General features: G+C 32.5%; 1 protein-coding gene across 1 annotated transcript; it reads right to left on the bottom strand.

The window, feature by feature from the left end:
• Positions 1 to 400: 400 nt before the first annotated feature.
• LOC110638217 (casein kinase II subunit alpha-2) lies at positions 401 to 21,182 on the bottom strand. Its single transcript, XM_021788692.2, is given in 11 exon segments — positions 401 to 740; positions 1,134 to 1,202; positions 1,296 to 1,359; positions 1,449 to 1,531; positions 1,912 to 1,977; positions 2,406 to 2,496; positions 2,866 to 3,023; positions 19,358 to 19,552; positions 20,433 to 20,562; positions 20,731 to 21,010; positions 21,013 to 21,182. Coding segments are annotated over 11 exon segments (1,242 nt in total). The 5' UTR covers positions 21,062 to 21,182; the 3' UTR covers positions 401 to 683.
• Between the last annotated feature and the right edge of the window lie 5,373 nt (positions 21,183 to 26,555).

Here is a 26,555-nt window from a genome sequence, read left to right as displayed (position 1 = left end):
TTATCATTTTAATATTTTTATAATTAAAATTTATCAAATTTAAATTTAAATTATTTTTTAATACTTTCTTATTAATATATTTTAAAAAGTAATTTTCTCAATAATAATTTTAACAATGCCAAACAGACGTATAAAACCATATTAGAACGTACATTCCAGTTAAGCAGGAGATGGTTTCCAAACTCCGTATAGCTTAAACTGGATTTTTTTTTTTTCCTTAAAAAATGCAACTGATTCTTTGCATTGCTTTTCTAATTAGATGCCTACTTTTAAAATAAAAATAGATAAATGCTAATGGTTTATTTAACTGAAAATAGCTGGAGCTTCCTCTAGAAGGAAACTAACAATTTTAGAAAGTTGTAATTATAGGGAAAAACTTCCAAACTGAGTGAGCTACTGGTTTAATAAAAATTAATTCAACTAATGAATCTTTATCAGTGAAAAATGAACATATTGGTACTTCCCCTACAACTGAAACAGTAAAACCAGCATAAAAACCGCCAGTGATTTTCCATACACAATAGTAAACTCACAATATTAATGCTAAAAGATATATAAATTACGCTATGTGACGACAGAAACATTAAAGAGTAGGATGAAAGCTCACCACCGTAATTATAAATAAAGTCCAATTACAAGGCACAGAAAGATGCTGCACCTTTGACAGCATCCTGAGATTCAAACTACGTACGAACCCTGCTGCTTTCTCCATTTCTAATCGGATAGAAATAAGGATGGGCCTGCATGACATCAGAACCATTTATTTACAACACAGTCATGTGCAATGATGAAACAGACAAAACAAAAATCATGGGCAGCATCTGCTAGCCAGGGAAAAAACAATCATATTCATACACATGCAATTCACTTCACAGGTCAGATAATTTGAGTCCTGTTTGATCCTGCAGCTGTTGCACAGGGCCAAACATGTTCTTATCTGGACATTTCATGTCCAGCAAGTCAACAATTACCGAGGCACAATATTAAGCAATTACAAAGATCAAGAACAACAGATATGAAATCACCACGCATCTGAGGCCAAAAAAAAAAAAAAAAAAAAAAAAAATCACCACATCATAACTTCACAAGGTTGGACCCAGCAGTCAAGTGTTTTACATGGACTAGGGGTTTACCATTGCTTCCTTTGCAGTTGGCCTTTCTTGGTGGTCATATCGCAGCAACTTGTCAAGGAAGTCAACAGCCTTCAAGAAAGTAACATTGCATGCATATAAAACAAATTCAGATTAAATAATTTTTTAAAAAATATAATTATTTACTCATAAGAGACTTTCTACCTCCGGTACTGCCAAATGCTGATTGTCAACATTTATAAACTTCGTCCATGGTTTCCGGCTGTGCCTGCATCAAGAAGAAAATTTTCTCAATAGGGAGAACTGAATGTCTGAAGTTGATAAATTGGTTAATGTGATTCAAAACGTACAGTCTACCTGCCAACTAGGGCTGCAAGATGAGGATCCAACTCTATGCAGTACTTATTCAAATAAGCATTCAATTCATCTGTTCCAAGCACCTGTTTTAGAACGAAAGTAAATTACAGTCCCACCTTTATACATCATATTCTTAGAACATCATATTCTTAGAACTAGGTTCTATTCATATAATTATTAAATTCCAATGTATAGCAAAGCAATGTTTATCAATTTAATGTGATAAATGGCAACTATGCTTAGATTGGTTTCATCAGGCACCAACAGGCAGGATAGGTGAATAGAATTTCCTATAAAACAGCATCAATCAAATAGCTTAAGACGAATAGTATGTTAAACAGACTTTTTAAGAATGTGCAGCCACCCAAAAGAAAGACTTCGTTTAAAATGGAATAATTCATACAGGATAAAAAATAGATGTGCTTCTTTGTTACTGAATCTTTTATACAAGCATTCCACATACCTTGGCTATTTTGACTAGCTGATCATAATTATCATGCCCATAGAAGAATGGCTCTTTTCGGAATATCTGCATAACAAGAAAGCATCACACGGCTAAGAAGCGATAAATCATATTTGTATCCTCCATGATATCTGCCACCCATGGACGCGTATGCAAGCAAATCATTAGAGCAACATTCACTTGCCTATGGCATCACCAAGAACATAAATCTGGAAAACTAAACAGGGGTACAATCTATTGCAGGCCATCCAAGGGAACCCACTGAGAAATCCATTATTGGTGAAAAACCATATCATTTGAACTGAGGCCAAAACTTGATGGCAGAACAATTTGACGTCCACTTTCATATGCACCATAAAAAGTTCACAGGGAGAATTTAACGCGAAATGATGTCCACCCCAATGATACAAATAACATTCTCCATGCTAAGAAAAAGAAAGACATAGGAAGGGTGAAGCAGAAAGGGGATAGAAAACGAAAAGCAAAAAGCTCACCATTCCAGCACACATACAACCAAGGCTCCACAAGTCCAAAGAATAATCATAGTCTTGCAAATCAACAAGAAGTTCAGGGCCTTTGAAGTATCTGCACATCAGATGAAAAAAGGACCAAACAAAATCCAAAGAAGCATAAGATTAGCCTTCAGTGCCAGTAGTAAAGAGAAGTACTTGCAGTTAAGCATGACCTGCACAGCATCAACCTTAAATTCTGATCTCATGATCAAAACTATTGAAACTCTATACATGATGTATAATAAAATATTCAAAAAAATCAAAACGATCAAAAAGTCCTCTAACCATAAGCAACCAACATTCAGTAACAAAAATGCCAACTGTGTCCCACAAGAAGGCGATACAATTGCCATCAGGTAATTTGTTTGAAAGGGAGATAACTCCAAAGGAAGAATATGCAAGACTGACAAAGATGGTTGGGTAAATAAAAAAGGAAACAAACCTTGAAGCAACACGAACATTGTATTCTTTCCCAGGATGATAAAACTCTGCTAGTCCCCAATCTATAAGACGAAGCTTCCTCTGCTCATGATCAATCATGACATTATGGGGCTTCACATCACGATGCATGATACCTTGTGAGTGGCAGTAATCCAATGCCTACACGAAATATCTTTAATAACTGAAGATTGTACTAGCATTGAAAAAAATAATGATTCAAGATATGGATGTAGCAAGTAACCTCTAATATTTGAAAATGAAAACGCGCATTTAACTGAAAACAGGGAAAGAAGATACACCAACGCCACTTAAGTCATGAGAAACCAAAGCATAAGTAGCACATAATTACATGCCCTAAGTGTTAGTAGTATACCCTAGAGCATATCATTTAGTATGTATCTTGTATATGTTTTATTAATAAAAGGCATTTTCACTTTTCCGTTTACATAATATATTTATGTGTAATAGAAAAGGTCCATTGATATTTTATTAGAAATTTTATTCTTAAATTCTTGAGAATATGTGACAATATTTCTAGCACAAAATATCATAAATTGATTCACAATCGAGGATACTTCACAAAAAGGACATGACTCATCCAGAAAGATTGTAATCATGTTTGTTCCCAAGTTATTTATATGAGATGTAAATAAGATGAAATGGTGAGTCTCATGCCATATAACAAACAGGATAGACACTTATGCATGATAAGTAGACCGAACCAGTGACATTTATGACAAGCACATGGATTTTACACTTGTCAATGCATTGTCATAAATCATATCAGTGCATATAATCTTTAGACCTGAGATAGCACAGTTATCTTGTATATAAGTGGTTTGAGTTTGATACTGCTTTCATACTTGTACTGTGTATGGGTATATGGACATGTGTTGGCTCCTACTAGTTATTTATGGAGGTAGGTGTTGATCAAGATGGAATCTGTTACACTTAGTAAATAGGGATAAAATCCTATGTTCATTTAATTGTTCTTGATATTTTAAGTTCCAGGCCAGGACAGATAGATTTAATTAGAAATGAGTTTCTGATGAAAAAATCTTTTTAATCAAGAATTGGAATTAAAAGAGAACATAATATTCATAGCAAATGAAGTTTGACATAAATCATGACTCCAGCTCGAATTGGAATTTTATAACAGAGAGATTCTAGTGTATGGTAACATATGATTAAAGGTTCATTTAAGGTATTCCTTATTACTAATTGGGTGACTATAGCATGCTATGCTAGGTGTTAACCATAGTCTATGAAGTGCCTAAAATGATTTAGAAAAATCATTTATGGTAAAAAAAAGTTCTGATGATATTAAGAGTTGATATCATATCTCATTGCCAATTAGGGATGAGTCTAGAGCATGGTAACATATGATTATAGGTTCATTTAAGGTATTCCTTATTACTAATTGAGTGACTATAGCATGCTATGCTAGGTGTTAACCATAGTCTATGAAGTGCCTAAAATGATTTAGAAAAATCATTTATGGTAAGAAAAAATTCTGATGATATTAAGAGTTGATATCATATCTCATTGCCAATTAGGGATGAGTCTAGTGAGTCACATACATACACAAGTAATCACCAAGTTAAATGTAATTTAATTAACTAATTAAAGAGTTTAATTGATTAATTAAATAGGTTTGGTTTGCAATTAAATTGCAAAGTCCTTAACATGGCTTGAAACCAAATCTAGGTTATTGGATGTATAATATAAATTAAATTTATATTTAAAGTATTTAAATATGAATTTAATTATGAGAAATTAATTAATAGATTAATTAATTAATTTATATTTAATATAAATTGATTATAAGAGGAGAAATAATTATTTTAGGTTGAGAACTCAAAATTACAACACAAGGGTAATTTGGTCATTTCATAGGGTGACATGTGTCACCATATAAGCTTGCCATTTGTCTTCCAATCATGTAAGATGATCAAAGTCAAGATTAAACCTAACTTTGACACTTGGCTTAATGTGATTAAGTCAATTAAAGTTTAAGGTACAATCAGAATATGATATGTGGCAAGGGTTTTAAGTGATGACCTAATTATATAATATGATGTTATGAAAGAATTAAAAACAATCTGATTATTCTTTCATATGTGCCGCCACCCAAAGAGTTTTAATCTTGACTTTGATCATCTTACATGATTGGAAGACAAATGTGATTAAGTCAATTAAAGTTTAAGGTACAATCAGAATATGATATGTGGCAAGGGTTTTAAGTGATGACCTAATTATATAATATGATGTTATGAAAGAATTAAAAACAATCTGATTATTCTTTCATATGTGCCGCCACCCAAAGAGGCTCTCCTCTCTCTTCTTCTTCTTCTTTCATCAATTCAAAAAGAATTGCTCATATTCTCTTGAATTAAAATTGCTAGAAATCGTTTTTAGTGTTCTGTATACATCTACAACCTCTCTAAAGGCAAATCCCTATTTTCTAATTGGTTGACAAGGCTTTAGGAGCTGTTCAAGAAGCTGTCATTGGTGATCTTGGTGTGGACAATTTAGAGGGATAACATTTGGGGTCCTAGGTGCTTCCCAAAGGCACCAAACACATCTACAGTGCATCAAAAGGTTAGTCCATATGTTCTTAAATTAATCTAGGGTTCTAATGAATTAATATGTTAATTCTAAAATCTTAAATGGCAAATGTAGATCCAAATACATATTAAAAGTGTTTTAATATGCTATTGAACATTGAAATCAATAGGTAAATAATGAATCTTGCATGATGCAGGAGACCCTAGAAGAAAATTTTTGAATTCAATGTTCTAATCTAATAATTTTCATGCTTCCGCTCCTTCAATTGGTATCAGAGCTACTATATTTGCCATTTAGATTGTTTAATATCTGATTTAATTGTGTGATTTGATCAAAAGTTGATTGATTCATTGCTGGTTGCAAAGAATAGGTGGCGGCATGATGGTGAGCACCATTGGTGTGCATGGTTTGGTTCATTCAACCATGCGTATGGATTTTGGGCTTGAATGTAGGCTAGTTTTCAAGGCCCATAATTAGGCCCATGACTAATTAAAATGTTTAACTAGGAGTTTTAATCACACAATTAAATTTTGATTCAAATCTGAATTTTTCAATTTGTTTGAATGTAATTCAAATCTGGATTTTTAAGTTGAATATGAGATATTTAATTTAATTTTAATATGTATGTTTTATTTAATTGTTAAATGGTGATATGCATGATAGATGATCATGGACAATAAAAGACCAATGTGATTGGATTTATTTCTTTTATGTTTTTTTGGGTTGTAAATTAATTAATTTATTTTAGTGGCATGTATTATAAAGATTGTAATATTTTGGGTTGTAATTTCATTTATTTGGTTTTTGTAAATTCGCCTTGGTATGCCAAGGATTACAATGTAATGGATTGCAAGAAGATCAAGGAGGTCAAGAGCATTGGTGGGACCAGATCAAGTGTTGATTATGTACTCTTTCAGCAACTCATGTAAAATGAATGAATGAAATACACCTAGGCATGCCCTGATTCAATTCTTGGTGTCTCAAAATTGAATCCCTTAAAAAGTCCATGATCATACCATATTTATATGTTTATCCATGAATGCATGAGATGTATGGGAATGTATGCAAGTATATGATATATGCATGCTAATTGGATAATGTGCAAAGTGAGACCATAATAGTAATTAGACCGAGCACAAAATCTTCCAAACAAATGATTACGTTGGAAATGGTATAATTAAAGGTAATTATATCATGAGTCCTCCATTAAGGCAATTATTTTAAGAAATTTTAAATACTTGCATATGATGCAATTAATTTAAGAGATTTTCTTAAGAATAATTGTTAAGTATGAGATGTTGTAAATACGTAAATGGTTTGGTGGCCAATAATGGATGTGCCTGAGGACATTAAAATTATTTGCATGTTTACTGGCTCAATGGGATCAACTTAACTAATGCAAAATAAGTCAATAATAGATGTGCCTGAGATTTTGAGCATTAGGGGCTAGGTAAAAAGATTGAACCTCACATGAAATGTGATGGACAAGGAGTTGCTCACTTACAGTTTATTGTAATTCTAATAATGGATGTGCCTAAGGATGATCAATAAGACTATAAAAATTCAATCACCCACTAGAAATCTATCTACCTAGGATTTCCGATTTCTACTTTGAAAGTGTAGGATTTGCTAAGTTAGTGGGAAGACCATTTTGATTAAAAGACCATAATCATTTTGGTTAATTACATAATACATTTACTAATTAATCTGATTATTTTCTGTAGTTAATTTTCTGATAATAATGAGCGCACCATAACCACCACCACAACCATCCAATATCCTTGCAAGCATACTTGATCACAATAGGTTGACAGGACCTAATCTTTCTGATTGGCGAAGAAATTTAAAACTTGTCCTGAACTTAGAACGTATTGGATATGTTCTAAACTCACAGGTTCCTGGTCCCTTGCCTCTAGAGGCCCCTCAAGAGGAACATGAAATTTTGGACAAGTGGAAGGAGCATGATATGAGAGCTAAGTAATGCTTGCTTCTATGAGTAATGAGTTACAGAAGCAACATGAGAACATGCAATATGCAAGTGAGATCCTCCTTCACCTACAAGAGTTATATGGTGAACATAGCAGGAAGCCAGATATGAGATATCTAGGCAGCTATTTCGCATGAAGATGTCTGAGCGACAATGTTGAAGATTGTGTCCACAAGATGATTTGGCTTATTGAGCAGTTGGAACATCTTGACTTTAACATGGATTTCTAACTGAGACGGATTTGATCCTTCAGTCCCTTCTTGAGTCATTTGGGAACTTTGTGACAAATTTTCATATGACTAAGCAGGAATACACCTTGGTTGGTCTACTTAACATGCTAGTTATTGCCCAAAAGAATATGCCGAGCAATAAAGGAAAAGAGATAGCTTTGATTGCATCTTCTTCTGCTGGAAAGTCCAACAAGAAGAAGGACAACAAGAAAAAGAAACCTCGAGTTCCTGGTCCTTCCAAAAAGATAGCTAAACAGAAAGGGAAGACCAAAGCTAATGGAGGCAGAGGAAAGTGTTTCCACTGTCAGAAAGATGGGCACTAGAAAAGAAACTGCCCAGAGTATCTTACTTCTCTGAAGGACAAGAAGAATACACCTTCAGAAGGTATGTCTATATATTGTTATTTAGATGTTGATGATGCTCATAGTTCATCTATAGCTTGGGTTTTAGATACTGATATCAGTTCTCACATTTCTTATGATATGCAGGAACTAGTAAACAGTAGCAGCTTGCGTTCTCGAGATGTTAGACTCCGGATTGGCGATGGCTCAACTGTTGAAGCTTTATCCATAGGATCTAAATCTTTTTACATGTCTGGACATGTTTTGTGTTTAAATAATATTTTATATATACCTGATGCTTTTAAAAACATCATTTCTATATCTAGCTTGACTAGAAATGGCTATGAATTTCAGTTCACAGATGATGTTTGCAATATTTATTTTAGAAATAAATATATTGATTCGGGTTATATGCATGATGGTCTTTATTATTTGGATAATAATGACAAACACAAATTGAATGCAAGTGATCTAAATGAATGCAATGCCATGGTGAAAATCAACTCAAGTTCAAAATATATTTGACACTTAAGATTAGGTAATGTTGCAGAAGATAGAATTGCAAAACTGGAGAAAATGGGGATTCTATCCTCATTGGGTTTTGAACCTACTCCAACTTGTGAATCCTGCCTTCAGGGCAAAATGACCAGATCACCCTTTGTTGGACAAGAGCTAAGAGCTGAAGATATTTTGGAGCTAATACATAGTAATGTATGTGGCCCATTTAGAGAAATGGCTAGAGTCGATTTTCATTATTTTATTACCTTTACTGATGATAAATCAAGGTTTGGGTATTTGTATTTGATGAAATACAAACATGAATCCTTTGAAAAGTTCAAAAAATTTAAATCTGAAGTAGAAAATCAAACAGGAAAAATTATTAAAACTCTTCGATCAGATCGTGGAGGTGAATACTTGAGTACTGAATTTGATGAATACTTAAAAGAGCATGGCATTGTTTCCCAGCTGACTCTTCCAGGAACACCACAGTTGAATGGTGTATCTGAAAGGAGAAATCGTACCCTATTGGATATGATACGTAGTATGATGAGCTATACTGATATGCCAATCTCCTTTTGGGGATTTGCATTAGAATCAGCTTTGCATATTCTGAATAGGATTCCATCAAAATTAGTATCTTCCACACCTTATGAGATATGGCATGGAAGAAAACCAAGTCTTAAGCATGTTAAGATTTAGGGTTGTCCAGCTTATATCAAAAAGCTGAACACTAATAAATTGGAAACCAGATCAGAAAAGGGTTGATTTGTTGGATATCCAAAAGAGAATTTTGGATATTATTTTTATTTGCCTACATCACAAAAGGTTGTGGTAAGTAGAGATGCCACATTTCTTGAACAGTTTGTTCAAAAAGGAGGCAAAGGAAGGCAAATAGAGCTAGAATTGGATAATTCTGACCAACCAACAGATCAGATGGATATGGATCCATCTAGTCAACCTACACATATTGATGAAACATCTATAGCTATTCCTCGCAGATCAACCAGGATATCTCACCTACCAGTAAGATATGGTTTTCTTCATAAAGAAGAACAAGAGTTGTCTACTCATGAAGAAATAGATCATGGAAATGATCCACTTACTTATGAAGAAGCTATATCAGATATAAACTCTTCAAAATGGATTGATGCTATAAAATCCGAGATTGATTCCATGTATGAGAATCAAGTTTGGGATCTTGTTAACCCACCTGAAGGTATTGTACCTATAGGGAACAAATGCGCTTTCAAGAAGAAAATTGGCTTTGATGAAAATGTAGAGACCTATAAAGCAAGGCTAGTAGCGAAAGGGTTTCGCCAAAGACGAGGAATCGACTATGAGGAGACTTTCTCGTCTGTTGCCATGCTTAAATCAATTAGGATTCTATTAGCAATAACTGCATACTATGATTATGAGATTTGACAGATGGATGTCAAAACAGCTTCTCTCAATGGATACATTGAAGAAAACATTTTAATGGAACAGCCTAGGGGTTTTGAATCCCAAGATGATTCTAAGGTATGCAAGCTAAAGCAATCCATTTATGAGTTGAAACAAGCTTCGAGGAGTTGGAACATCCATTTTGATGAAGCCATTAAGTCATTTGGTTTCATAAAAAATGAGGATGAGCCATGCGTATATAAGAAGGTTAGTGATAGTGCTGTCACTTTCCTTGTCTTATATGTGGATGACATTTTGTTGACGGGTAATGACACAGGTATGTTGACAACTGTAAAGGTATGGTTGTCAAATACATTCTCCATGAAAGACTTAGAGTAGACAACCTATATTCTTGGGATTCGCATTTATAGAGATAGAGCAAAAGAATAATTGGTTTATCCCAAAGTCTATACTTGAAAAATGTGTTAAAGAGGTTTAACATGCTTTATTCCAAGAGAGGATTGTTACCAGTGAGACATGGTATCCACCTTTCTAAAGAGATGTATCTAAAGACATATGAAGAAAGAGATAAAATGACCAGGATTCCATATGCTTCTACTATTGGAAGTTTGATGTATGCAATATTTTGTACTAGGCCGAATATAGCATATGCTTTAATTTGACTAGCAGGTATCAATCCAATCCAGGTTTGGAACACTGGATAGCTGTCAAGAATATCCTTACATACTTGAGAAGAACTAATGATTTATTCTTGATATATAGAGGTGGTAATTTGCAATTGGATGGTTATACTGATTCTGATTTCCAATCAGATATCGATGATAGAAAGTCTACCTCTGGGTATGTGTTCATTTGTAATGGAGGTGCAGTCAGTTGAAAGAGTTTCAAACAAAGTACGACTGCAGATTCAACTACCGAGGCCGAGTATATTGCTGCATCAAATGTTACAAAGGAAGCTATTTGAATAAAGAAATTCGAGACAGAACTTGCAGTAGTTCCTTCCATTGAGTCAGCAATTGCACTCCACTGTGACAACAATGGAGCAGTCATACAAGCTAAGGAACCCCAGTCTCACCAGAAATCCAAACACATAGAAAGGCGCTACCACATTATCAGAGAGATAGTTGGACAAGACGATGTAGCCATGCAGAAAATAGCATCAGCCGAAAATCCAGCTAATCCATTCACTAAGCCTATGTCACAAGCTCAGTTAGACCGACATCTTGAGAAGATAGATCTAAGATATTGTAATGAATGACTCTAGTGCTAGTGGAAGATTGTTAGTAGTATACCCTAGAGCATATCATTTAGTATGTATCTTGTACATGTTTTATTAATAAAAGGCATTTTCACTTTTCCGTTTACATAATATATTTATGTGTAATAGAAAATGTCCATTGATATTTTGTTAGAAATTCTATTCTTAAGTTATTGAGAATATGAGTGACAGTATTTCTAGCACAAAGTATCATAAATTGGTTCACAATTGAGGATACTTCACAATAAGGACATGACTTATCCAGAAATATTGTAATCATGTTTGTTCCTAAATTATTTATATGAGATGTAAATAAGATGGAATGGTGAGTCTCATGCCATATAACAAACATAATAGGCACTTACGCATGATAAGTAGGCCAAACCAGTGATATTTATGATAAGCACATGGAGTTTACTCTTGTCAATGCATTGTCATAAATCATATCAGTGCATATAATCTTTAAACCTGAGATAGCACAGTTATCTTGTATATAAGTGGTTCGAGTTTGATACTGCTTTCATACTTATACTGTGTATGGGTACATGGGCATGTGTTGACTCCTACTAGTTATATATGGAGGTAGGTGTTGATCAAAATGGAATCTGTTACTTTAAGTAAATAGGGATAAAATCCTATGTTCATTTAATTGTTCTTAATGTTTTAAGTTCCTAGCTAGGACAGATAGATTTAATCAGAAAAGAGTTTCTGATGAGAAAATCTTTTTAATCAAGAATTGAAATTAAAAGAGAACATAATATTCATAGCAAATGGAGTTTGACATAAACCATGGCTCCAGCTCGAATTGAGATTTTATAACAGAGAGATTCTAGTGCATGGTAATATATAATTAAAAGTTCATTTAAGGTATTCCTTATTACTAATTGGGTGGCTATGGCATGCTATGCTAGGTGTTAACCATAGTCTATGAGGAGCCTAAAATAATTTAGAGAAATCATTTATGGTAAGAAAAAGTTCTGATGATATTAAGAGTTGATATCATATCTCATTGCCAATTAGTAATGAGCCTAGTGAGTCATACACATACACAAGTAATCACCAAGTTAAATGTGATTTAATTAATTAGTTAAAGAGTTTAATTGATTAATTAAATATGTTTGGTTTGCAATTAGATTGCAAAATCCCCAGCATGGCTTAAAACCAAATCTAGATTATTTAACGTATAATATAAATTAAATTTATATTTAAAGTGTTTAAATATGAATTTAATTATGAGAAATTAATTAATAGAGATTAATTAATTGATTTATATTTGATATAAATTGATTATAAGAGGAGAAATAATTATTTTGGGTTGAGAACTCAAAATTACAACACAAGGGTAATTTGGTCATTTCACAGGGTAACATGTGTCACCATGGCACCATATAAGCTTGCCATTTGTCTTCCAATCATGTAAGATGATCAAAGTCAAGATTAAACCTATCTTTGACACTTGGCTTAATGTGATTAGGTCAATTGAAGTTAAGGTGCAATCAGAAGATGATATGTGGCAAGAGTTCTAAATGATGACCTAATTATATAATATAATGTTATGAAAGAATGAAAAACAATCTGATTATTCTTTCATATGTGCCGCCACCCAAAGAGGCTCTCCTCTCTCTTCTTCTTCTTCTTCTTCTTCTTTCATCAATTCAAAAAGAATTGCCCATATTCTCTTGAATTAAAATTGCTAGAAATCGTTTATAGTGTCCTGTATACATTTACAACCTCTCTAAAGGCAAATTCCTATTTTCTAATTGGTTGGCAAGGCTTTAGAAACTGTTCAAGGGGCTGCCATTGGTGATCTTGGTCTGGACAATCTAGAGGAACAACATTTGGAGTCCTAGGTGCTTCCCAAAGGTACCAAGCACATCTACAGTGCATCAAAAGGTTAGTGCACATGTTCTTGTATTAATCTAGGGTTCTAATGAATTAATATGTTAATTCTAAAATCTTAAATGGCAAATGTAGATCCAAATACATATTAAAAGTGTTTTAATATGCTATTAAACATTGAAATCAATAGGTAAATAATGAATCTTGCATGATGCATGAAACCCTAGAAGAAAATTTTTGAATTCAATGTTCTAATCTAATAATTTTCATACTTCCGCTCCTTCACTAAGCACTAGCACCAATACAACAAAAAGCGTTCCAAAATGCTCTTATATTGAACCATAGTATGAAATGGCTAACAAACCAAAGGAGACGCATCAAAAACTTCTTCCATAAGGCAATCCTATATTCCAGTGTGTTGAGAAAATTGTATCAAGAAAAAACTATTACACCTTTTAACTGCTTTTGATTATCATTTATCAAGGAACTGCAAATAAGGTGTTCTTATTCCTAATTCTTCTGTTTATGTTCATGCCCCAAAACAATCTGAAGAATACTTCTATCCTCTCAAGCGTGGCATGTTTAGAAACATCATGCCTAGCAAGGACAACATCCTAAAGAAACCCTTCAAATCCAAAAACAACTATGGATCCAACTTCCAATAATGTCATTAGGATAACTTGCAAAGCTCACTAATTTGGATAAAAGGCAGCAAATATTAGGGTGAAAGGACAAAAAGAAAAGGTAGACACTGTCATCTATCAGAATTCAGAAGGCAAAACATTAAATATAGAGTTAATCTTAATTTTGCATTGCATGATAGATGAAATTTGGGTGCTTATTGTTTATCTGCTAATGACAACATCCTACAAGAAACCCTCCAAATCCAAAAACAACAAAGTTCCAACTTCCAATAACCTCATTAGGATAACTTGTGAAGCTCACAAATTTGGATAAAAGGCAGCAAATATTAGGTTGAAAGGATAAAAAGAAAAGGTAGACACTGTGATCTATCAGAAGGCAAAACCTTACATATAGAGTTGATCTTAATTTTGCATTGTGTGATAGATGAAATTTGTGTTCTTATTGTTTAGCTGCTAAAGTCTGTATTGTGTTGGCTTCGGCTTCACAATGCTACCTTAATCAGTGTTTTGAAAGGCGCACGCTAGGCACAAGGGGCAACAAAGGCTGCGCCTCTGACCAGGGGAGGCAAGCGCCCTCATCCAGGAGCACCCGGGCACAGCAAGGAGCAAGACACGCCTAGGCACGCTCAAATGAGGTGAGGCAGGCATATAAAAGGGCATAAAAACAGAACCCTAATTTATTTTATCCCACGTGAGGCAGCAAAGAAAGACAAAAGGAAACTTTTTTCACCCATCCACACAACAAGAGAAGCTCCCAAAAGAAAAAGGAGAAGAGAAGAAGAAGAGGAGAAGACAAGAAAAAAGTTTACCTTTTGTCACCCATCTTTCCATCCAACGCCTTTACACTATACAGGTAATTCTTTTTTTCTTTTCTTTTTCTTTTTTGTTTTTTAATTTCTCCTTGCTGTTCTCTTCGACTCTTCTCTTCATGAGTCTTCCATCTTCTCTTCAAAAATACCATTTTCTACTCGTTTTCTTCATGGGTCTTCTATGGGTACCATCTTATTTTCTTTACACTGTACAGGTAATTCTTTTTTTTTCTTTTTTTTTTTTAATTTCTCCTTGCTGATCTCTTCGACTCTTTTTCTCTTCATGGGTCTTCCATCTTCTCTTCAAAAACACCATTTTCTACTCATTTTCTTCATGGGTCTTCTATGGGTACCATCTTCTCTTCTTCTCTTTACATATATTGTTGCTTTTTTTTTCCTTGGTTATATGTTCGGTTCTTTTCAAAAACACCATTTTCTACTATTTCTCTTCATGGGTCTTCCATGGGTACCATCTTTTCTTCTTCTCTTCAGTCTTCACATATAATATGATACTGCAGCTTTTTTTTTCCCTCTTCAGTCTTCCCATCTTCAGTCTTCAAAGCTGTTACTATTAATTTATATTTATGTGGCATGGATTATTAGAGAAATTATACTTTAGTGAAAGAAGCAATTGAAATTGTGTTATCATTTTGGTAAAATTATAATTTAGTAAAATTCTTTAATTGAAATTGTGTTATCATTTTACTATTTTAGTGAAATTATAAGTGTAATTTATGAAAAACGCCATTTTCTACTCTCTCTTCATGGGTCTTCTATGGGTACCATCTTTTCTTCTTCTCTTCAGTCTGCACGTGTACTATGATACTGCTTTTTTTTCCGGGTATATAACATATGTTATTATGGCTGTCCTGTTACTGTTAATTTATATTTGAGTTTATGTGGCATGGATTATCAGAGAAATTATAATTTAGTGAACTTCTTTAATTGAAATTGTGTTATCATTTTGGTAAAATTATGATTCAATTAATGAAATTCTTTACTTGAAATTGTGTTATCATTTTACTATTTTAGTGAAATTATAAATATAATTTAGTTAATTTCTTTAATTCATGTGTAGTTAAGAGTTTGAGTTTTATATATTGGATTATGAATGAGAATTTTGGCATGCTAATCAAGTAATTACTAGTTAGGTAACAAATTTAATGAAAATTAGCCTTAATTTCCTTGCATCTGTTTTGCAAATTTGGTCATTTGAAGATTTGCAGGAAGATGGAAACTGAAGCATCTACTGCTGCCACTGATGCTAAAAATGACAATAGTAACAAAGATCCTGCTTGGAAGTATTGTCATTTATTGAATCCATCAAATAGAAAAAATGTTGTTTGTAACTTTTGTACCAAAGTTACAACGGGAGGGATGTATCAAGCTAAGCAGCATATAGTTGGGGGACATCAAAATGCCATCATGTGTAAGAAGTGTCCAACACATGTACGTGAAGAGATAAAAAGAGTATATGCTGAAAAAAGCTGCAACAAAGAACTTTGATAGTAGTTCTTTCCTGATTATGAAGATGTTGAAAGGCTTGGTGATGATGAGGATGAAGATGAAATTGGTGTAACTGTAAGATGCTCAAAGGAAGGAAGTAGTAATGTTCAAAATATGAGAAAAAGGCCAAGGACAAAGGGTCCTATGAATTTATATTTTGCCCAAAATGCTGAAAAAGTGGTGCAAAATAGAAAAAATTCAAAAATGAAGCAAACCACTATTAATGAAGCATGTAAAAAGGAATTGAGAAAAAAAGCATGTAAGGATATAGCTTGGTAGATGTATGATGCGGCAATTCCTTTAAATGCCGTTAATTATCCAAGTTTTCAAGTTATGGTGGAGTCTATTGGACAATTTGGCATTGGTATGAAGGCACCTACTTTCCATGAGGCGCGGGTCCCCTTGTTGAATGAAGAAGTTACTGATCTGAGGAATTCATTTAAGTCCTATGAAGAAGAATGGGCAAAATATGGTTGTACCATAATGGCAAATGGTTGGACTAATAAGTAGAGGACCTTGATTAATTTCTTGGTGAATTCTCCAAAAGGAACTATTTTCCTTGAATCGGTGGATGCTTCAGAGTATTCAAAGACCGGTGAAAAGATGTATGAACTTCTTGATAGATCCGTGAAGCGTGTTGGAGAGGCTAATGTGATTCAAGTAGTCACAGATATTGCTAGCAATTGTGTGCTTGTAGGGAATTAAGAGTTAATTTTTATTATAAAAATTAAATTACATTAAAGTAAAGCATGTATGTAATATTTATGCTGTACTTATTTTGATTTTACGAAAGTTGTTAGAAGTTAAGCACCCGCATTTGTATTGGACTCCAAGTGCTACTCATTGCATAGATTTGATGCTAGAAGACATTGGGAAAATGGCCAACATTCATAACACAATTAAAAGGGCAGTCACATTGAATGGCTACATTTATGTTCGTCTAGGAGTGGTTAACATGTTGTGGCACTTCACAGGTGAAAGAGCGCTAATTTAGCCAATTGTCACAAGATTTGCAATTGCTTTTCTCACCCTTCAACGTATACATAAGCACAAAACCAATTTGAGAAAGATGTTTACTTCTGAGAAATGGACTAAAAGTAAATGGGCAAAAGAACCAGCTGGTAAAAAAGCGTGTAATATTGTCATGATGCCTACTTTTTAGACTGATATGGTTTATATCTTAAAGATATTTGGTCTATTAGTCCGTGTGCTTAGATTAGTTGATGGTAAGAAAATGTCTACAATGGGATATATTTATAAGGCCATAGATAGGGCTAAAGAAGCAATTGCCAAATCATTTGGTGAAAATGAAGAAAGATACAAGGCCGTGTTTAAGATTTTTGATAAACGGTGGGAAGACCAACTCCATCGGCCTTTGCATGCAGCTGAATTTTTTTGTGAATCCTGTTTATTCATATAAGGATATTGATCAAGATGAAGAGGTTACTGACTTATACAAAGTTATAGAAAGACTGATTCCAAGCAAAGAAGAGCAAGATAAAATCTTGGCACAATTACCTTTCTATCAAAATGCTGAAGGCCTATTTGGGATGGATATGGCAGTTAGGAATCGAAAAGCAGTATCTCCAGGTAACATAATTTTAGTTATTAGATTGTAATCTAGCCTTCCTTTTTTTTAATGATAATTAATATGTTGCGTTATTTTATCAATAGCTACATGGTGGAAGACTTTTGAAGCTTCAACTTCAAATTTGAGAAATTTTGCTGTAAAAGTGCTTAGCCTCACATGTAGTGCATCTGGTTGTGAGCGTAATTGGAGCATCTTTGAGCATGTAAGTGACAAAAAATCTCCCTTTGGAATTATACCTTTCATAAAAAGTACATAAACCATACTTATTTAAATTATTATATTTTGAAGATTCATGGTGAAAAAAGAAATAGACTAGCTCAACAACGCTTAAATGATTTAGTATTTGTGAAGTATAATCGGTCATTGAAACGCCGATATGATGCACATGACCGCATTGATCCCATTTCATTGAAAGACATAGATGATAGTAATGAATGGTTGATGGGTCAAACGGAGGAGTTAGATATGGATGAACTTGTTTTCGAAGATGACAATTTGACATGGAATATGGTTGCTGAAGCTATTGGAATTGACGAGAAGGCCTACAATACTAGATCAAGTAAAGAAACAAATGTTGCATCCACACATATTCCAAGATCTATGGCAAAGGAAAAAGGAAAAGCACCATCCACTAAAGCTCCTTTACCTATTAGAGAGGAGAAAGATGATGATGAAGATATTGATTTTGAATATGAGTATCAGGAGGAGGAGGATGATGAAGTTGAAGAAGATGAAGAAGATTATGATGTTACTATTGATGTAGATTAAAGAGTAGTTATTTTATAGTTACTTAACTTTAGTTTTGAGACACTAAAAGACTATTTCAAGTGTCATTGTCTTATTTGTGACTTAAACCTTTAGTGGTTGTCATTGTCTATATGTTAGTGTCTTAAACTTCTAGTGGTTACCCTTTTTTATTGCAATTTGCAAAATTACAAATTACTTGAGTGCTTTTTAGTTATTATTATGTTTAGTTTCATGTTACTTGAAGTTTGATAGATTATTTATGTTTATTTTAATTTTAATGGAATTTTTTCTTTTGCGCCTCGCCTCGTTCAGGCGCGCACCTGCACCTAGCACCTAGGCTCTAGGACCCCTTCGCGCCTTGAGCCTTTGATAACTATGGTACCTTTTGTTTTTATTAGGACAAACTTTAAACATGCCAGCACTATACCAACTTTAAAAGTTAAACAACAAAAACCAAATTTCAGAGAAGCTCAACCTTTCCTCTAATACACACAAGATCAGGCCATTCTGGCTACAAGCAATAAAAATATGCCAATACTTATTATGTTACAGGAAGCATCAACACAACCACTAACCAACCTGATATCATCATATCACATCAATATTTCACTTTTTGCACATTCATTAAAAAAAAAAAAAAAAAAAAAAAAAGCAAAATCACATACATTTTTCTTCATTGTCTTGGAAAACACTGCAACCAATCCCACTTAATAACCAAGTTAGTGTTACATTTTGTGCTAAACTTTTCTACATGTAAGGGTAAAACACACTCAAAAATCTCACTCATGGAGATTTATTTGTTGTTGACACAGTGAAATTGCCAGATCATGCCAGTTTTCTCTTTTAATTACCCTTGGAAAATTGAAGAATTAAAATTTGGTTATTTATATTAAGCAAACAATATAATTGCTTCAGTCTTGAAATTAAAAAGTTAAGAGGCATTAGGTAGGTCAATGCCTAATTTACTTAATGTTATATCTCAAACAATATTTTACCAATATCAATATAACCCGCAAACACTCATTTTGTCAATTTAAGCAAAAAGGGAAAGGGAAAATAAATTGAGCTTGCCTTCAGAAGTTCATGGATGTAATACCGAATGTCGTAGTCTGAAAGTGTTGGATAAAGCACTTTAAAATCAGTATTATTCACATACTCAAAAATAAGACTTGGGGTCTTTGATTGCTGATCTCTAACAATATCGAGCAGCTTCACAATATTTGGCCCCCCACAGAGATTCTGCAGTATTTTAATCTCCCTCTTAATCTGCATTTAGTAAAATAAAAGAATTAGTTGCTTAGTCTCCACAAAGTCATCCTACAAACTGAGCTGCACAATATAAAAAGAATTAGAAAAAATAAATAAAGGTTTAGCTTCTGATGTCACAAGAACAAATATTATCCATCTTTTTCAAAACAAAGCACTAATATGATCCATCTCTAGCAAAAATGTCAAATATATATGAACTATTATGGCTTTGCTCATATCATAATCAATCTTAGAGCTACAGATGGCTAAATCTAACATAGCCAATAGCTTAATTCAGGCACAATATTCAATAAAGATAGCTGAGATGAACTGTAAAACAACACGGAAAATAAAAATGAATCGCTAAAGAATTTTAGAATAGTAACTTTAGGTTCATGAATATAGAAGTTCATTCGTGTGTGGATTTTGAAATATGATATAAATGTGTAATTTCACCTCAAATGTGTTCTCTTCCACATTCATGAATCTAATCAATTAAAGAATAGGTAAACTTTCATTCAAACAAATTAAACTACAAATTATAACCAAATCCCAATTCGAAATTCTTACATCCAAACATCAAATATGAGAATTGCCATAACTACAGATTAGAAACGAAAAAAAAAATCTTATCCATATATTATATCCCATTATACTCTATGCAAACTATTATTTATTCTTCATGGTAAGATAAATGGCAAATACATGACAAACACAATTTAAGAAGAAAAGGAAAAAAATTGTTAGTGCTTAATTCTTGATTTACAATATTATATTCATTGACACTAATTATCTACGAAAATTATAGAACCAACAGTATAGTGATAATTAGAACCCTACAATAGAAGAGAACTGAGGTCAATTCCCATGGCAGGGATGTGCAGTGGCTAAAACTCACCTTCTTCTTCTTCACAGGTTTAAGAATCTTAATGATGCATTTCTCATTATCCGTGCAGTGGACGCCCTCAAATACCTCACTATATTTCCCCCTCCCAACCTTCCTCACTACCTCATAATCATCCTGCTCCCTGGAAACACCATGCAAACAACTTGTAGTATGAAGTAACCAAAATAGAAAAGGATATGCCCAAACAGAGAGGTATAGAAGTTCTAAATAATTTTCTTATAATAGCTGATGGACGGCGAGGGACTCGTAATTTTCTTACAAAGAGGACAGTTACAAAGAGGACAGTTACCCCCATTGGACGGTGAGGGACTCGTAATCCCAATACTCCTTAGGGCGGATGACATTGACGTCGTAGTAAACCCTAGCCTTGGATGGGGCGCCAGGGCGGCGAATCGATTTCCCGATCTTCTGCGCCAGCGTGTCAGGCGATGGAGCTAATGGCTTCAACCGATGGAGGTGTGCCGGCGGTCGACGGTCTTGCTGTTGCTTTTGGCGATAGAAAGTGGTGCTGGAAGCTAATCGATGGAGGAAGGTGATCTGCAATAGTTGGGTGGGGGACAGAGGGAAATGTTATGGTGATTGAAGATTGCTAATTGATGTAGCAGAGGCCTTATGGCCATCCAGTCGTAATTTTAGGGGTTAAAAAGGAGTTTGCTTTAGCATGGCCGGAACCCGAATCGCTGTCCTTCTTCATTTTTCTCTTTTTCCTTTTGCTTTTTTTTTAGATATTTATATTCTCTTTTCTTTTCCCAATTTTGAAGTAACCAGTTTAAAAATAAAAAATAAAGTATCTAGATTGCATTTAATAAGGTTTTTAATTTAGCTATTTATTTTTAATTTTTATTTAAAAAATATTTTTTAATTTATGAATTAAATTAAAATAGAGTAAATTATTATTTAATCTTAGTATTTTAATAAAATTAATTATTTAATTTATAAATTTTTTAAAATATATTATTTAGTTCGTATATTTTACTTCCGTCAAACTGTTTAGTCCCTTATTAATTGTTATATTAATCAATATAAGTTAAATTACTATTTAATTCTTGTATCTTAATAAAACTAATTAGTTAGCTCCTATATTTTAAAAAAATATATTATAATTTGATTTCATTAACTATTTAATCTCATAATTATTTTTTATACTTAAATTACCCTAATCATCTGCCCTTTATTTTTCTTTTATCTTCTCTCATTTCTCTTTTACATTCCCTTATTTCTTTCTCTTTCCATATTTCTTCTCCTCTTTGCCCGCACCCTTCTCTACTTCATTCTCTCTTTATTTTCATATGGTACAAGCTATTTGCATAAAAAAATTAATCAGTTTACTTAAATTTTTAAGTAATTTAGAAAAATTATTTCTCAATAAAAAAAATACAAAAATGATATCCAAGGGATTGGAAATTTAAAATATATATATATATATATATATATATATATATATATATATATAAATTCATATTTAATTTTCACATAGTAAAATTTTTACTTTTATCCAATAATATTTTTTCAAAATACTATATTTTTTAAAATATATGTACCAACTAATTAGTTTTATTAAAATAAATAAATAAAATAATAATATTTTACAAAATATGGGAATCAACTAATTTGTTTTCCTCAAATAGATGGACTAAATAGAGACTAAATAGTTTAACAAAAATAAAATACAGAAATTAAATAGTGTAAATTTTAAAATATAGGGACTACGTAGTTAATTTTGCTTACTTAAAATAAATCAAAATTTATAAGTACTTATAACTTATTACTTATTTTAAAACTATTAGTTGACCAAATAAAAACTATATTATCCTAATAATTATTAAAAATATCAGTATTATCCTCATTTTAATAATTATAACACTTAATTATATTTTTTTTGTAATTTCAATAAATTAAATTATTTTGAAGCACCTTTTAATCAAACAATTAATTACTTATTTTTAATTTGACTTATAAGTTAAAAAAATTATTTTAAGTCAAAAATTAAAAGTAAGTAGTTAAACCAAACACTAGAGGTGTACATTATTCGGTTATAACCGAACCAAACCAATGAAATTTAGTTATTTCGGTAAGAGTAAATTCGATTTGATTCGATTTTCGGTTAGTAATAATAAAAATTTTTTATTTTCAGTTATCGGTTCAGTTAACTTTGATTTAGTAATCAAACTAACTGAAATAATCAAATTTCAATTAATTAATATATTATTTATAATTTTATTAATATTATATTATTTATAATTATTATTTTTATGATTTTATAATAATATTTAACTTATAATTATTATCTTATTAATTTGAAATCATATTTATTATTTTTTTATAAATAAAAAGGAATACAAATATATTTTTATTAATATTTTATTAAATAGTTAATTACATAAAATATATTTTTAATTTTTTTTATTAGTTCAGTTATAGCCGATAACCCACCAAATATTTTCGATTTTTGTCACGACCTAATTTCTAGGCTGGATCGGTACTAGGATTTAGGTCAGTATAAGGCCCCGAAACCCGTAGTAAGCCTAACTATTTCTAACCCATCCATAAAGTCCATAAATATAGTTCAATTTCAATAAAAAGAGTTCGACTATAAATTAGACTATTCAACGGGGAGCATTACACACCTAACCTGTAAATAAATAAAACAATAATATGTGAAGCTCAGCTCACCCTCACAATCTTCAAACAAATAAATAAACAATTGGGAGCTCAGCTTCCTCCATCCATAGAAATAACTATTACATACATCTTATAAATCTCCCATAATTAAGTTTACAACTCAATAAGGTTAAGTTATTACAAACCCAAATAAAAATAATACGCTACTGGCATATGCGAAGTTCTAGAATTGAAACAAAGGTAAAAAAAAAAAAAAAAAAAAAAAAAAAACCACAACTAAGCTTTTCTGATTAATCTTGCAAGAAAATAAAGCAGGTTATTCTCAATAAGTTCACCTATTACCCGAGAAAAAATAGTTGAACAAGGGTGAGCGTTCGACTCATAGAGTAAGATATTGATTTTAAATATAATTTCTATAACCATCTAAACTTAATGCATTCCTATATATGAAATGCAATATATACCCATAGTTTCAAATAATTCAGACGATATTCGCATAAAAGATAATTTAGAGTACTCGCATACCCGTGTGTCACATTAATATATATATATATATATATATATATATGAGCTGATCCCCTGTATAGCTCTCTTAATTCCAATAACTGCAAGCGAGGTCAACTTAAGCTGGACTTTCTCTTAATAATCTAAGTGCAGGGGTTAGCGAGATCAACTCAAAGTCATACTCACCCCTACTTATCAATATATAAGGATCAGGTCCCAATGAGTCAAGCCCCAGCTGCGATTACCCATCCTGCCCATATCAATATCCATACCATATACACGCGCAACACACACACAGAGTTCCAAATTAAATTAAAGCGACGTCTATAAACAAGTACAATAAAATGTGCAACAAAGGAGTGTGCCTAGCATTTAATAAAATATATACATATATATATATGTGAATGCATGAGCATGCCTTGAATATAATTTAATAATATTTAAATTATAAATAAAATCAATATATACTCACAGATCAACTGATGATCATTGATGTGGCTGAAAAAGAGGATGAAGGTTGACTTAGATCACCTAAACAATTATATACATGAATTGATCAATATTAAAATAAAACAAAAATTTAAAAAGTCAAAGACATCTTAAATTTATGCTAGAAATTTAGCAGAATTTTTTCTCTACCTATAACCTACTCTACTTGCAAAGCAACTGAAATAACACTTTCTAATCCAATGACCTCAGACCCACAATACAATAATAACATACTACCCCTCTTAAGCCTGCCAAACCAGTCGAAACTCATATAACTACACAATTCAGGTATTAAGTTTAAAAATGAACATTTTGTAAAAATTATCCAAAATAACCTCAAAAATTCTATAATTAATCATTAGCAATGCTAATTTACTATTGCAAAAGAAATTATAATTTTATGGCCACCCACGAATATTTTATGAATTTTATTCTAAACCTAGCATCAGGCAAAAAGGACAAATTAGAGTTCGGGTTTACTTATGCCAATTCTGATACCTGAAATGCATCCGGAGCATCTGAAAATGGTGAAAACACTATAATATTAACTCACTTTCAAAGTAGGTCTGGCAGCCCGCTTGTCTGGCCTGAAAATGCAGTTTTAATCGCTAGTGTAATTTCCTCGAAACAAAAATACTTACACGAAGCCTACAACACTAGAAGTTAGAATATAATTTTTTTATTTAATTAAAAAAACTCATTTAAGACTCAAAAAATCACTGACAAGCTCATGGGATCCACCTGATTTTCAGTGTCGAAAAAATTCCAAATCGTTGTCGTTGCGAAGCTCTCGACGAGTGGAGCACGCTGGTGGTCTCAGAAGTTCAATGGGGTGACACCTTGTTTAACCATCCTTTCTAATCTTTCCCTAGAAATGTGACCCAATCGTCTATGCCATAATATTGAAGAGTTATCATTAACTCTTTGACGTTTGTGCCCAATAACAATATTGATAGAAAGATCAACAGATTGAAAAGGAACAGAATTTAAATCCAACATGTATAGACCATTGCATAAAACAGCGGAACCAACAATATCATATTTAAAATAAATAACAATTTTTACATTGCCCTGAAGAAACACATAACCACACTTATCTAAAATAGAACTGGAAATTAAATTTTTCCTTGAAGAAGGAACATAAACAGTATCATTTAATTCCAACACATGTCCAGAAGAGAAATTCAAAGAAACAGTCCCTATGAGTTCTACTACTGCAACTCCATTTACTCCTAAAACAGTCTTCTCCTTTTCACTTGGCTTCCTCACATTTTTGAACCCCTTCCTTCTCACGCTTCTTCTTAATCTTAAAACAATCCTCTTACTTATGGCCAAGCATCTTGCAATAGTTGTATTTGCCTTTGAAGGGCTTCTTTTTAACTGTTAAATTATGACCATACTTACCACTATTCTTGTTCTCAAATTTAGCTTTAGGCTTTTTGTCCTTTTGAAATTTCTCATTAGTCTTGCTACTAGACCCTTTAAAAATATAATTAACAAAATGAGAGATTCTCCTCTTGGCACACAATGGCTATCAATTGATCAACTGTCCACTCCCCTTGTTGGGAGTTGTAAGAAGTCTTAAGAGTTTTAAATTGAGATGGAAGAGATTCAAGAATGCGCCAGACTAGAAAACTCTTTCCCAAATCAAGATCAAAAGACTTGAGCTTGTTGAAATAACTTATAAGAGTCATAATGTGTTCCCGTACACCACTGACACCATCATATTCGATGTACTCTAGCAAAGAAAGATAATGACTCTTTTGAGCCTTATCAAACTTTTTAAACTTTTTAGCAATAGCCTGCAGAAATTCTTTAGCAATCTCCTTATTAGAAATATCTTGTCTTATGGACTTATCTATAGTATACTTCATCACCATTAAGCAAACCCTATTAGAATTTTGCTACTTATCATGATAAGTATTTTCAGCAATAGTGGATTCATTAGTAAGTTTAGCAGGTGCATTAACCGTTAAGGCTAAGTCCAATTGGGCTATTGCTAGGAACATGCTCAAAGACTCTTTCCAGTCATTAAAATTACAGCCATTCAGAGTTTTCATAGCAGATAATTGCATAGAAACAACAGCTGGAATAAAATAATAGAGGAAACATGAATTATGTATATAACATAATCACAAAACTAAAGTTTCCTTTCAGATCCAGCTAAAAAAGCAATTATAAACAAAACTGTTTTTTATTATAATCCTGCCTAAGGGTCCCAGATGAGTTCAATGAGTTTTCTTGATTTTATTGTAATCCCTAACCATGGTTCTGATACCAATTGTAAAAATTATAAATTAAATTATTATATATTACATGATTAGAGAATATGTATACCTGAAAATATGCTTGTATCCATAATTTTTTGTGAACAATTAAGAAGGGAAGCAAAAGGGTGGGTTCACAACTCCCAATATCCACAGTATTTAAATTCTATCTAAATTATTTATGATGTTAAATGAGGTTATCAGAATATATATATATATATATATAGGACTG

This window comes from Hevea brasiliensis, chromosome 7 (genome assembly GCF_030052815.1).
Source record: "Hevea brasiliensis isolate MT/VB/25A 57/8 chromosome 7, ASM3005281v1, whole genome shotgun sequence".
Classification (NCBI taxonomy): Eukaryota; Viridiplantae; Streptophyta; class Magnoliopsida; order Malpighiales; family Euphorbiaceae; genus Hevea; species Hevea brasiliensis.
The sequence above is the reverse complement of the archived record's forward strand: the minus strand, read 5'-3'. Positions and strand labels throughout refer to the sequence as shown.